At 38.8% G+C, this 15,376-nt stretch overlaps 1 protein-coding gene across 2 annotated transcripts; it reads right to left on the reverse strand.

The window, feature by feature from the left end:
• Window positions 1-273: 273 nt before the first annotated feature.
• Window positions 274-15,351, reverse strand: FH (fumarate hydratase). Of its 2 annotated transcripts, none has more exons than XM_065052852.1 (10): window positions 15,138-15,351; window positions 10,183-10,317; window positions 9,312-9,422; window positions 7,994-8,170; window positions 7,224-7,406; window positions 6,093-6,258; window positions 4,103-4,306; window positions 2,825-2,952; window positions 1,054-1,207; window positions 274-480 (listed from the first exon to the last, which is right to left on the reverse strand). In XM_065052852.1, exons 1-10 carry the CDS (start codon window positions 15,249-15,251, stop codon window positions 338-340), a joined length of 1,515 nt encoding a protein of 504 aa, XP_064908924.1. In that variant the 5' UTR covers window positions 15,252-15,351; the 3' UTR covers window positions 274-337. The 2 variants fall into 2 exon arrangements, with proteins under 2 accessions (XP_064908924.1, XP_013225001.3); XM_013369547.3 differs by lacking the exon at window positions 15,138-15,351 and adding an exon at window positions 14,671-14,721.
• Window positions 15,352-15,376: the final 25 nt, after the last annotated feature.

Genomic DNA, 15,376 nt, shown 5'->3' on the forward strand with positions numbered 1-15,376 from the left:
TCAGCAGACAGTGCAATTACACGCACGGCCGGGCGTGTGCCGCCCGTCGTAACTGCTGCAAGCCTTAGAAAAACACCTTTTCAGTTAGATCAGTACTGACATTTTACCTATTTTCTATTTTATATATATATATATTTAAAAATATATATATAAAATCGCAGCTGTAGAATCTTCCCCACAAGATCAGTTCGCCTAATCTATTAAAAAATTATTGTTAACATATATTAATTACTACCATGAAATCTAGGGCATGAGAAATTAAACAAAAGCATATGATATTTGTTTCATTTTATTTATTTTTTACATTAAGAACACTTTTTTTTGGGGGGTACGTAAGCTACTGAGGACCCAACATGTCTTTAGGCTTGACCCACTGATCGAACTGGTCCGAGGTCAGGAACCCCAGCTTTATGGCAGCTTCTTTCAACGTCGTCCCTTCTTTGTGCGCTGTTTTGGCAATCTTTGCTGCTTTATCATATCCTGTAACAAAACAAAACAAAGAAGTTAGCCATTTGCAGTTTCAGAAGATTTGTTAGAGGTGAAAGGAAAAAAAAGTGGGACACTTGGCCTTTGGAGAATTAATTTGCCAGATATTACTACAGCTGTTTAACTCAATTTGCTGTAAATGCACATCAGATGTTTACACCAACTCCTTACTAAAAGTGAAGGTAAATTCTGTTATTCTGGTGTTAATGCATTTAGATAAAAGTTTTCTATGATTTTATCATTTAAAAAAATCTCATTGTGTAATCGTTCACTTTTCTTTATTACTAGCAGTCAAATCAGGACAACAGGTCCACAAATTCTCCCAATTCCCTTTTTTTTAACTCTAGTCAGAATTATTTTTATAATGCCCTGGTATGGCCACTGCAAGGAGGACATGTCTTTTTCAACAGCAACAGCAGCTGGTGACGTTAAATTAAATTAACATTTGGCCTGAGCCACAACTTGGTCTCCTAAACACTGTGACAACACAAATAATGTGTGAAAAATAACACTAGTGCAAGATATTTGAGTGTAATGTTTTGAGAAGTTTCTGATCCTTAAACCTACCTATATGTGGGTTCAGTGCTGTTACCAACATCAGAGATTCACTCATGAGTTTGTTAATCCTGTCTGTATTGGCTTGGATTCCAACTACACAGTTGTCAGTGAAAGAAACACAAACATCGCCAAGAAGTCTTGCGGAGTTTAAAACATTTTTGATCTGAAAGAAAAGAAAAACATACTGTTACATTCAGACGTCAATAGCTGCAGTTTGGCACGTCTGTTCATAACCAGTGTCCCCCACACACTCCTATTACAAGTCTGTACAAAAAGAGCACAGCTAACTGTGCACCCTCCTCCTTCAGCAGGGCAAGCTCAGTCACTCCTTTCTGGAGGAATTTGTGAAAAGCATTCAACAGCAGAAGAACCCTTGCAGAAAGACGACCCCAGTATGTGTAATAATTTGTTACAACAGTTCACAAATAACCAAGGAAAAAATACATTAAGGCATTTGAGTCACCATCATTCCCCTCCTCAGGTACCAATCAAGGGAAGACATCTGAAAATATGAAATACAGTAACATCTGTCATTAGTGCTCTACTTTGACAACCCATAATGTGCCACTTTTTTTTTGAGAGGTGTCTGCTTCTATCAAACTTTGTCTTCTGTATAGGTACCTCTCTTGGCTGCTCAATGATTTATTTTTTTCCTTTTCAAAACCATGTGCTATGTACTTAGCAGAAATATGTTCAGATTACTGGAAAACAAAATGAAACAAAAAACCAAAAGAAACCAAAACAAAAAGAACATTAAAGTAAGACACAGTAAGGAAGAGACAAATACTGATTTTTATTATAAGATTTCAATTTTCTTTCAATCATTTCTAACTAGCATAATAAAAAAGCAGTATCAGTTAGTATAGGCTATGAAGAAAAGTAACACATGACATGCTGTTTCCTTTGTGTCTCTTATTTCTAACAAGACAAAAAACCTCAAAAACTTTCCTTTTCTTTCTATTTAGTATTATGATCTTTTCTGCAAGTCACCTTAATTCTTTTTAAACTGTCATCCTTACCCTAACCTCTGTGCTATTCCTTTAGCATATACATATACACTCTACAACCTTCTGATTTGATGCTTTTATGTTCTTTGCCTCAATTTTGCCTCTATTTTTCCTCCTTGGTTTTAAGGAAAAATAAAAGAATAGATAGCCCAAAGACGACAATAAGAATTATGACATGGTGTCAAAACATCCACATTTCTGTACAAAGTGATTTGTAACACTCAATTAACTTGACTTTTTAAAATTAAATATACAGACTCAGCAGCATGTATCTTGAGGTATCCCACTCACACTGTAGAAGGTAGACATTCTTTTAAATCCTTAAATCTAAGACTAATCATTTACAATTGCTCCCTTGCCAAAAGAATGTAATTCCTTGGTATTCAGCAGTAACAGAAGGTAGTAACATATAGTTGCTAAAGAAAAAATATCTTCCTTTTTAGCTAAAATACTAAATTATTTTTGGCTTTGGACAAAATTTTATCTCAGTTTGTGTTCCTCTCTCTCTACTTCCTTAGACTGATGATAAGCATACATTGTTAAGATAAAAGCTTATCTGCACAAGATAGTTTCATGTAAAAAAGATTGCCAGTTCCCCGTAAAAATAACAAGGACTTACCATACGAAATAATAAAATTTGTTCTCACAGTTTATTAGCTTCTCTGGCACTTGTATTGACCAAATATTCACTGAGTTTTTTTTACCCACGAGTTATCTCATTGTACAAACAATGATATTAGAAGTCCTAGATATTTAAAGCTTCATGAACTTACCATCATGGGCTTAAAAACATTCAGTTCAAAGTGTCCATTGCTGCCTCCTACAGTAACAGCAACGTGGTTTCCCATAACCTGGGCAGCCACCATGGTTACAGCTTCACACTGGGTAGGGTTCACTTTTCCTGGTTGTGGAAGGGAGAGAAAAAGGTTACCAAAGAAGAAGGAGGAAGGGAAAACCAAACACCCATAGTTTCCTCATTTACCAAATCACATTCAACAGAAGATGTTTTGTAGAAGATTAACACGTCTTACTCATCTGTATCTGTGCACCACAGAAAACAAGTAATTTCCATAAGTGATACTGTCTGTACTACTCCAACAATTCAGCAAGGATTTTTACAGCAGCTATAGCTGCTTTAGCAATATACCAAGACTTTGAGAGCTGGATCAAATGTGCATGAGCTAAGCTGCTGTTAATTACTACAGTTCTTAATAGTAAAGAGATTGTAACCTGTCTTTACTCATGCAAGTGAGTATTTCTGGTAAATCACTACCAAACCTCAGTCACCTTAAGAAAAGCATTATTAATTTGTTAGAATTACTTTGTAATAGAATCCGTATACTATGTTGACTTTATCAGGAAAAAAAAAATAGAGTAGCCTCCCAACAAGGAAGTTTTACAGTTGATTTAATTTCTAGAAATAATCCTAATAAGAACATTCACTATCTGCTTTTTTTTAAAGCCAGATATGATCACAACCTGTTTCTTTCATAATTTATCATACAGGAAGAACATGCTTAGAATAGTTTTGGATATACAATATTCAAATATACATACTTTGAGGGCAAGGAATGATTACTAATATTATTCATTTCTTTCTTAACTTCCCCTACAATGAGATCATTGCAGAAGGAAAAATGTGCGTACATAACACTAATCAGGCTAGGAAGAAAAGACAGAAGTCAATTTACATTACAATATTGCTACACATCATAGATTACATCATGTAAAGCTTGTTTCAGAAAAGCCTTAATATAAGAATTGTAGAGATCTTGCAATTCTAAAAGGTTTTGAGAAGTATGCCTGTATTACTGAAGTCATATGTTCACAGATACTACTCTCCCCTACATACTTGCCAACACACAGCACATACAAACACATATTTCTATGAATACAAATTTTGGTAAAATATGGCAGAAGATAAAAACTGACACAAGTGTTGAATCAGGGACTTATTAACATTTAACAGATATTTACCAAATGCCACCACAAGAGTTAGAGACCCAAAACAAAAGAAACAGGCAATTTTTCTCTGTACGTTTTCTCTATACCTGGCATGATGCTGCTTCCTGGTTCATTTTCAGGCAGGATGAGTTCTCCTAGTCCAGAGCGTGGCCCAGAACCCAGGAAGCGAATATCGTTGGCTATTTTCATCAGGCTGCATGCCACTGTGTTCATAGCCCCACTGAGTTCAACTAGAGCATCATGAGCCGCAAGAGCTTCAAACTTATTTGGAGCAGTGACAAAAGGCAAACCTAGAGGGAGGGGGGGAAATATTAAACCTGTGAGGTGCTTCCTTGCAGGCATAAAACAGATAATCAAGCACATAATTAGCTTAAGAAGAAGAAGGTACTAACACTGTAAGATCACCTCTCTTCTCTAGACCTTTCCTCACATATTTCTTAAACAGATTAGATAAATATGAAAGTCACTAAAATACAGAATAATATTAAATTTGAACATCTACCCACAACAAAGGTGCAAATCTCAGGCTTTCATGCTGTGTTGTATACTAAGTGTTGCTTTGCACCACAAATGTGAATGTCAATAATCTCTTACAGTTAGCCCAAACTTCTCTATTTCTTCCATTAAGTCAAGTTAGATTCTTGTTTGTTAATCTCTGTGATGCTTTCTGTCAGTTACGAAAATGGAGGGGTTTGCAGCACAGTGCAGACATTAGGATATATAAAAAGTAATCACAATGGAATTAGCTACTTAAAGAAAAAAGACGCATCCAAGGGAACAACAAACCAGACAGAACATGAGAAGGCTGATTCAGACTGGGGAGGATGCCTGAAACTGCTGCCAACAGCAAGAGCACAGGAGCAACGGAAGTAACAGCTCTATTTACATTAATTACATGCCTGAGATTTAAGGCTAGGTTCCCTAACAAAAAACCATCTCTTCAGGGCTTTGCCCTGGAAGAAAAGTCTCAGCAGAATTTTACTAGTGGTGAGGGATGGATGCAGGGATGCTGACTGTGGGCTGGACGTCTGCCTCACAACACTACTGATCTGGGCTTACACTGCCAGTTTAAAGAAGAGTAGCATAACACCATTTGCTAGAAAAACAGCAAAATTTCTACCAGGTTTTGTAGTTCTTGACAAACACCAAATTCCACCCAACTTGCACAGGCTTCTGAATTGCAACAGCTGCCTTCTCAGTTGTAGAGATCATTCCAAACTTTCCATTTTGCCATTGCCACTAAACTTTCCCCATAAGAACATATGGAAGTTCAATAGTCTGTCCTACTTGTTTTCAACTCCTACAAACTGCCCATGTGGTGCATCCCACTAGTGTTAAGGTTGAAGAGCTTCCTACCACCACCAATGGCTTCCTCAGGCACCAAAACAAGCCCTATACTGCCTCTCAGCAGCTGTTGTTTATGACAAGTTACTTCTTCCCTGTCAGTGTACAAGAAAATCTTGACCCTCTGTGAGACAGCAAATAACTGCTCCGTTAAAACAAAAATACTGCTGGTAAGCAGTTTTAGGTTTTACATCAAATTTAGGTGAGAGACATAGGCATTCATTTTGGGGACATTTTGAAAACCAATACTGTGACACAGAAGAACTGGTTCACAGATCAAAAAACTCAGTGGCTCTGTAAATTAAATCAGACAGCTAAATCAGACAGCTAAGTTTTACTTTCACATAAAAAAAAAAGGCAGTGGCTTTGGGAGGTCTTTTGTTTGTTTGTTTTTCTTCCTTTGTGCCAAGTCACTGTAGATTAACCAAGTCAGAGGAGCAGAGGTCAAGACAGATGCTGGACTAATAATAGAAGCTTGAAACTGTACCCATCTCCAATAAGCCTTGCTAATTTCTGTCACTTTCAGTGCCTTGGGTAAAATTACAAAAATACATTCCATCAAAAATCCTAAGCACAAGGCACATAAAATACAACATTAACAGAAAGTTGTTTGTTAAAATATAAAGACAATTTGAGCAGCTTATGATAATTGTGAAAACAAAGATTTCATTTGAATTTGACTGTACGTTACATACACTGCTTTACTGATAACTCTGAAATATCATTCCTCACCTGTCAGTTCAGCCACTTTAGCAGCAACTTTTTCAGCAAAGCCAATTCTGGTGTTTAATCCTGTACCAACTGCAGTCCCACCAGCTGCCAGCTGATACACTCTCGGCATGGTTGACTCAATCCTAGCCACGCCGTATTTAATTTGTTGCACATAGCCACTGAATTCCTTTGAAAGAAAGGAGGACACAATAAAGGAACAGAGACAACAACCAAGAATAAGCATCTAGAATTACTCAGATTTTTAACATGACTGGACTTATTTCTTTAAAAACCTGAAGGCAATGAACTTCGACACAGATGCTAGGTCTTAGTGTGCTTTCATTAAGAGGGAAAAGGTACATATATTAAAAGACTGCTCGCACAGTATGAACACTTACACATAAAACCAGCCTGCATATATACAAATGTATTCACAATGCATCTTTCTCTTGTCTTTTATGTCAGTTGTGTACTTAGCAGGATCTGAATCCAAGGTAAATCAGATCACAGGTTAAATTACTGTTCTCAAAGTACAATTAGAGTATTTTTTCACTAAATTTTAGTTAGTGAAGAACCCACCTGCGCATTCTTTGAAAAAACAAAGTTTACATGGACTTTTATCAGTTCCGTTTAAGCTAATTACCAGATTAGTGTAATATAAGCTATTCTTGATAATATGACAACAAATGTCTGCTATCACATATATATAAATATACACACACACACATATATATATACACAAGATCATATATCAAGGATTTTTGTTCAAAATACTTAGTAGACATGTGCTCGCAAAACTTCGTTTATGTAAGCTTATAGATTACAGACTAACTACGTTCTTGCTTTCAATGCCATTGTAATAGATATATCACGATATCTGGCAATGGAATATGATTTTAAAAATAATTTATATCTTACTATTGTTAGAAGTAAAACACACATGGAAAAAGAAATCAGAAAATTCATGATGCAGTAATTAGAGTACAGCATCCAGCAAACTCCAATAAAGATGAAAATACTTTGAGAGTCAGCCACTTTCCTACTATTTCTCTTAAGCTCTCAACTTGATTTAGGCCTCCTCAAGTTTGCCTCAGTTTCCACCAATATATTCAAAATAATTTGCCAAACAAATGCATAATTATTTTTTTTTACCTGTCCAAGCGTAAGTGGAACAGCATCTTGTGTATGTGTGCGCCCTATTTTTATGATTTGGGAAAACTCTTTGGATTTTGCTTCAAGTGCATTCTGTAGCTTCCTTAGTCCAGGTAACAACACCTCATGAACCTCTTGGGCAGCAGCAATATGCATTGCCGTTGGGAAAGTGTCATTTGAACTCTGTGAAGAAAGTTCAAGAAATGTATTTACAGGCTTTTCCCACCATTGTTGCTGTAGGATGTAAAGGTACGGCTTTATTTTCTTTATTTTATGAAAAGGAAGAAACTAAAAAGCAACTTAGCAATGTTCCACAAGTCAATCTGCAGGAATAATAAAATCTTCTAAACTCCAGTACAGCACCTTATTGATAAAGTCAAGTTTTTATAACTATACCCACAGAAAGTTAACTACATGAGTAGACTGTTCACAACAACATTGGGGCCAAAGAAAAATATTTGCGAAAGTAGTTATGAGAGAGAGGTAACAAATAGATGGATGATTTTTAAAGCAATTGTAGGTGGCTTTAAGACACCTACATGTTGCTTTGGTAACGTTAAATCCATTCCCAGGAGATGGAGAAAGCAAAAAATACCAGGCAGTGATACAACCCAGTCAGTGACTTAAACTTCAGCTAATTTGAAGAACATATTAAGAGTGAACTTTTTTTTTTTTTTTTTTTAAATCTAAACAGTGGCTATAAGGCAACTTAAAAAAAAAAAAAAAAAAGCCTTTTGACATTAAAAGTTATATAATGCGAGTATAACAACCTGGCTTTTGTTAACGTGATCATTTGGATGTACTGGGGTTTTACTCCCCAGTTTGCCCCCCAGTATCTCAATGGCTCTATTGCTGATGACTTCATTGACATTCATATTGGTTTGAGTTCCAGAACCAGTCTGCCACACCACCAGTGGAAAGTGATCATTTAACTTTCCTTCAGCTACCTATAATGGAAAAGGAGAGAGAAAAGTTGTTCTACTGGAACTGGAACAAAACAAAACAAAAAAAAAGCATAAACTTGAGAATTTTATAGCTATAATTCAAAGAATGTTCTCCATTATATTTGTAAATATACATGTAACAATTGTGTATTTACACTAGAGTAACCGAGAATTTCAAATAATATCAGATATTAAAAGGACAAAAAACTTTTGCTACACTTTTTGAAGATGCCAAATTCTGAAATAGAGAAATATGTAATTTTATTTCATGTTCTACAGTGACAGAAAGAAAATATTTTTAAAAGGTCTTTTAGGTTATACCTTCCATCTCCCAAACAATGCAGATGATTTCATGAGTCTAAAAACATCCCCCTACTTCCCAAATTTTAAAGCAATTTGGATTCTAATCCTCTTGAGTAGGACTAGAGGTACTGCACGCTGGTTCTCCCTTCCACAGTTATTTGTTCAGATTAGTGAGATCTCCTGGGGAAGAAAAATACCTTAAATAGTTTCTCAATCACAGCACATAAGGTGCTTCAAGGTAGTGATCCAGCATTGTGTATTTTCTTGGGTCATGAGCGTCCTTTGGGTGTCAGAAATATCAGTTTTCAGACAGCAGTTATCTGTTTATAAACTCCTCACAGCATGGGTGCACTGCTTTCTCCTAAGAAATTAATCTCAGCAGCTGCACAATTTCATCATGAACACTAATGACAGCAATTGCTTAAGAGATTGGAGACTTCCAAAATGACAATGCTTTGCTTGGCATGTGAAACTTCACATTAGCTGAATGAACCAAGATTCCATTCCCCTCTTAAGTTTTTTCATACTGTTCATCTGGTAAAAGTCACCACTATGCAAGTAATGAGTAGTCTTTAATAGAAGCCAAAACTTACATTGGTTTTATAACTTAAGTATCAAAATGTGTTTGAACATTCTACTATTTCTATAAACGTAAGAAGTAAAATAGTAAAACATTGTATTAGGTGATTTATCAACCTAATAAACAAAATTTACTACCAATAAATGCCTTCTCTAACAATTTGAGAAATGAAAGAGGTCTTCCCTCAGCCTCCAGACTTCCTGTGCAAAGCTTAACAAAAATATAATGCGAGTTCTAGTATTCTGAACAGTTTGTTCCTACCTCATTTGCCGCCTTTACAATAGCATCAGCAATCTTTGGGTCAAGACCATAATCTTGATTTACTTCAGCAGCTGCTCTCTTCAAGATGCCAAAAGCTCTTATAACTTGAACCTGAGACACAAGAATAAATTTAAATACATTGTGGTGGGTTTTTTTTTTTTTGCTTGTTTGTTTCCCCAAAGGGCATTTTCGGAACTTATAGCACAGACCTAGTCCTAAGCCAAACTCCTTCTGAACTTAAATCCAGCAGTAGTTCATCAACCAAACCAAAGAGCAATCAGGTCACAATGCCTATGCTCCCATTAACAGTGACATTTATCCAAGCACTATAGAAAGCAATACACACCTCATCCTTTCATTGTAAATCCAGGTATGCTTTGTGTAGCAAAACAGATTACATGCATTAAAATGAACAAAAAAGGAGAACTGGTTCTATTTCTAAAACAGCCTTTTTGAGGGCAAACTGACAAAGTACTTGCACACTAATCCACTATGCACAGCTACATGTGAAAAAGTAACTTTGTATCAACTGCTGCTACATTAGACATCTTCAATAACAAAGTACGTAATGCTATGCTATAACAAACTATTCAGTCTTTCATCTTCAGAAAAATGAAAGATTTTTATTCATCCTGGTTATTAAAAAAATTAAGCAACACAGTAAAATAGTTATTGAAAAGCAACATTCAGGTTATTTAAATGAAACAAAAAGTATTTCTAACACAGAACAATATCTTGCCATGAAATTTCTACGTTTAATTAAAATCCAAAGTTGTTCATATTCCCAGTAGAAGTCTGAGAAGAAGGTATTCAGTCTCACATCCAAAACACACTTAAAGAGAAGAAATGAACACAGCTTTAAATTACTTACTGGCATTCTTTCTGAAACACCTCCGATCTTGAAGTTCATTGTAGATCTTACAGTCTGAGCACCATAGTATTTGTCACTTGGGACCTTTAGTTCACCAAAGGTATCATATTCTATCCTAAAAGCCTCTTGAGTGGACTATGGAAAAGGAAAATGAAAAAAAAAATGTATTTCAAACACTGATCAACAGCACACCATTTTTGAAAGTAGATACAGTTAAGAAAAAATGTGCAAGAAATGGGAAAAAACAAGTACACATAGCTAGTCATGGGTATTTTTCTAATTATATCTTCGAAGTTAAGACATTGTTCTAGTTTGAGTACCTGTACCACCAGAAGTCACAACTACTAATGTGTGTAGCTTAGCTGGCCTGCTGGTGACAGGCAGCACTGCAAGACTTAAGACCTCAACTGCCCACTGCACAAAACACAACTTCCTGACAAAAGACTTAGTGTCTTCTTTTTGAAGAATTAGTAACTTATCTTACACTTTCCAGAACTGATGTTTTATTAAAACCAAACTGAAGAACTAGCACAGTAAGAATTCAGGTGGCATCCACCCAGGCAACAGACATGTAACACAATCCCCATCTGAAATCCACACTGCACATGGGATAGAAGGTAAGGGAGCAACTGATTAATTCAGTACCAAGTTACTGATAATTAAGTATCTTCTTAAGCCTAATCAACCAACACCACAGTTGCTCTACCTGTGCAACACGAGGAAGCCGCATCTAGACATACTTTGTGTAATATTCCGTAAGGCAGTTTTCTGTATCAAATATACACCTAGCATGCATTATTATCTAACACAGACAAAGGTAAATTAATTTTAGCTGACATACAGCAAAGTAATTTTTTACTTTTCATGAAACAGCCCATTCATTTGTGATGATGCGATCACATCCGCATGCAGCTCTGCAGAGATTGTGGGATGGCCAGGAAGCAAGAGCAGTTTACTCTTCCTCCTGCCATGCCTTGGCCAAAGTCCCAATTTTCTGTGAGGAAGGTGTTAATCTTTCCCCAGACAAGGAGATTACCTTCTTGCAGTGTCTTCAGAAAGGGGAAGAAGTCTTTTAAAAGTCTTAATCATAGATGGAGTAAAACAATCCCAGCTCCATGAGTAGGGTACATACAATGCCAGGCTTTGACCTAACCTTGACCCTCAGGGATGAGTCCTGGGGACAGCTTTTTCAGAGCATCAAGTCAGTGTTGCAGAATGTTAGAAACTATGAAGAAGAGCAGAGGATACAAGAAGAAATATTGCTGTGCCACCATGGGTCATCTAGATTCTGAAGTCTTTCTGCAGATTTGGTTCTTTTAGCTCAACAAGCATATTATTGGAAACACTTCAAAGAAAGGCAATATGGCTGATGACAGGTAGGGAACAGCTTTCTTAAGACAACTGACTTTTTCATTATAAAAAGAGACAACTTGGAGTTTGAAGGAAAACTGAGGTCAATAAAAGCATTAGCAGAATGGCAACAGGCATTAGCTGCTCACTGTCTCTTCCCATACATGAAACAGTCATGTTAGCCTAGCAAGAGTCAGGTTTAAAGGCAGGAAAAAGAAGCAGCTCTTCACACCAATAGCAGACTGACGGAACTCCTTGCCAGCTGATACTGTGGTTGCAAGAAGTCCACACGAGTCCAGGGAAAGCGAGATAAGCACTCAGAAGGATGATCTAAACTGGGTTATTATACAAGCCACAGACTCGGGAAAATCCTCTGGGTCAGAGTAAGAGGAAAGCATTGTGTGTGTTTGTATAGTTCTTACTCTTCCCTAGGTGTCCATTTCTGAAGCCAGACTGCTCCTCTATTTTCTTGCTTTGTTTGCTCCTTGCTGGGTGAGACTCGGTCTTCTTGGACAGGAGCACAGCCAGGTATTGGGCAGAACACCCTCTCCAGCAACACTGACATTCTGCAGCAGCCAGTCCAGGTCCCCATCACGGCAGATGTCAAGCTGCAGGTGGCAGTGGCATGGGGGGCGGTGTTCCAGCCTTTTTACTCTCCTACACAGCATTCCAAGCTCTGCCATCAGACACTCCAGCTCCACTTGCTTAGGGCACTCTTGCAGAGTAGGTCATGCATGGGACCCAGGAGAAACTACAGCCCAGCCCACAAACAGCAAGGGTTAGAGCTCTCACATTGCTGTCCTGCTCCCCACACCTTGTGTTGTGGTTGATGCTCTCCCAGACACTGACCCCACATGAATACAAAGCTTAGTGCGGACCAGTAGGTCATTCCTATGTTCTTTAATCCTCTTTATCCTATTTTAATCACCTAGAATTCATTTACCTGCTAGCATGAAACAGAACCTAGTCAACACTTATTTGGTATCTTACTACCAAAAATGTTTTAATAGGAATGCTTGTCAGTCTTATGGTAGATATCCACATATTAATATTCCAACAAAAGATATCACTGATGCCTCTGAATTCCCTGCTTTTGATATTTGGATACCTTGTGTAAGCAGCCAATGTCAAGTTTTTCCTACACCTGGATAAGCAGAACCAATTCAGTTTCAAGCTCAGCTCTTGACATTGTCACTAGTTCAATCATGAAAAGTTAAACTACCTGTAGCCTTTTAGACAAAAAAAACTCGTGATTGCACAATTGATTCCTCAAACTTACATAATTCCAAAGTCAATAATGGTGAAACAAAGATAAATAGGATCAGTACCTCCTCGTACAAGTACCTTTTCACAACAAAATCCTGTTATGAAAAAGATAAACTATTTCCCTAGCTGATTCCACATCCATAAACTCCACTGAAGTTAACAGGGTTACATACTTTAAGCTGAATGTCATTTGCTGACTAATAAAGTAACAGGTGACATTAGGTAAAAAAGCAAAGTGATATTTTCTCATACCTACTTAAGTAACTAAACTAAACTTCAGCATTACCTTCAGATTAATGTAGCAGCCTGCAGAAGGCACTGAATTTTTATGTAAAAAAACATCCTTCTCCCACTCCCTTAGACAGAACTGACCCACAAGTAGCTTTATGAGCTGAAGGTCCCAGTTCCTCTGTATGTGCTTTTGTCTTGTTGCAGGGAACTAATCAGCTCAAACTGATTGCACCATAACTCAATACAAATTTTGAAATGGCAGAATTGCTGCAATAATGTTTCCCATGGAAAACTACATTCTTATTTAAGGATGCAGCAACTTTTGTATGTAAGTATTTCAGTTCAAAGAATCATCATTTTTAGCATGTCAGAACCAATCTTTAAAGGCCAGCAGAAAATAGAATTTGTGTTCAACTGCTCTCCTTCAGCAGATGAAGAATATTTCCATTTTTAACTGTAACTTATCCTTTATAATGTGGAGTCACAAATTCTGAAATTTACTCTTTAGACACCAAAACCAAATATTTTACAACATTCAGCTGAAGGACCATTATGACGACAACTCCACTTAAAACATCTTGTGCAACCTGGCTCCAAGTTAAGGTAGCACAATAGTCATACCAAAGCAAAACATGCATGTTTGGTTGTATCTATATGAGGGGTTCCAAAACACCTCTTGCTGAAGAAAAATCTCTGCAAGCATCAAAAAATAGCATGTTGTTTGTTTGTTTTTTAACTTAAATACTTGTTGGTACATTTTTGGTGGTCCTCTTGGAAATAAGAACATACAAAATTTTTCTGTAAGAATTCAAGGGCTACTTGAGTTCCAAATTCACTGAGAGACATTTTGCTATAACTTCAGCTGTTATTTAAACCCAAGCAATTAATACTTTCTATTTACAGGACAGGTCATATTTCTGACCAGCAAAGATCAAAATACATATATTTCATGTAAGACTACATGTAAGCCTTTCATAAATACAGGGTCTTCAGCAAGTGAATGAAGACCGTGATTCATAATGTTTTTCTTGAGTGATGCCAAACAGAAAAATAAAAAAGGGAACCACCTTACAGGCCAATTGCTTATGAGTTACATGGTCTCCTCTGACGAAGGTTTTCTTATACAGGTGCGTTTCATTCACCGCGCAGTTTACTCATTCATCTGGAAGCTTGTGTTTTTAATGCAATTTTGCATACCATAATAAATATCACAGACTGGGATGTAATGTTCTAGTTAAATTTATTAACTAATTTAGTAAACTAAGTAATAAAATTAATACATTAACTAATCAAATCCTAAATATCTCACTTTCTGCTGGAATTCTTCTGAGTCTTGAGTTACCTCTTCGTTTTAAGGAGTGAACTTAAAGCACGTGAGACTAAAGTTTCTATGCAACAAACTACATGTTAACACTGAGATTCAGGTTTCCTTATTCAAACAGCATTTTCATTTCGACACCGAACCGCACACAATAAACAAGTCACACTTGCATTTCAGCCTGACAATCAACTGACTATATTTCTGCGGAAGAAGCTGCCGCACACCACAGCTCTGTCACAGCAGGTCCTGCAGTAGCACCTCTCCTGGCAGCCCGGCCACGCCGGGACTGCTCACGGCCGCGCTCAGGGCGTAAATCTCACCCGCTGTGCAGCGCACCCGGCCAGCTGCGCGCCGCAGACACCACCAGCCCGGCCCTGGGCGCAACCACCGCCTCGGGGCTGCAAATCTGCGGCGCCCCGCCGCAAGGCGCTGGGCAGAGACAGGCCCCTCAGCCTCCCCGGCGGAAGAGGGAAATGGCAGCGGAAGACTGGCCGGGGCTGGCGGCAACGTCTTCCCGGTGCCCTTCCCGCGGGGAAACACCCCGGTTAAAGGCGCCGGTGCCCGCCGCCCTCGGTCCGGCCCGATCGGCAGTCGCCGTTCCCTCAGGCAGCGCGTCCGCCCGCTCCCCGCTCCCCTCCGCTGCTCCGTCGGTGGTGGGAAGGAACGAGGGAGGGGGAGAGCGGCCGAGGGTCGCGATCACCGACGGGCGCAGGGGGAGGAGCCAGGGCGGCAGCGGCAGTTAGAGGTCACCGGTCCCCCCGTCCCCCCGTCCCGCCGGGGTGCTCACCATGGCGGCGCGCGGCGGCGGGCCCCAACGGGCGGCGGCGCGCGGGGGCGGCTGGCGCGCGAGGAGTCCGGCGGCGCAGCCCAGGCGGCGGCAGTTGCGGAGTGAGGGGTGCATGGCGAGGGCGGCGGGGAGAGGCGCCGGGGGCCGGGCGCGGGGAGGGGAGAGCGGGCCCGCCCCGGATGAGCGTCAAGGTAGTAGGGGCATCCATCACCGCAGAGGCTCCATCGCGCCAATCGGCT

This window comes from Columba livia, chromosome 2 (genome assembly GCF_036013475.1).
Source record: "Columba livia isolate bColLiv1 breed racing homer chromosome 2, bColLiv1.pat.W.v2, whole genome shotgun sequence".
NCBI classification, from domain to species: Eukaryota; Metazoa; Chordata; class Aves; order Columbiformes; family Columbidae; genus Columba; species Columba livia.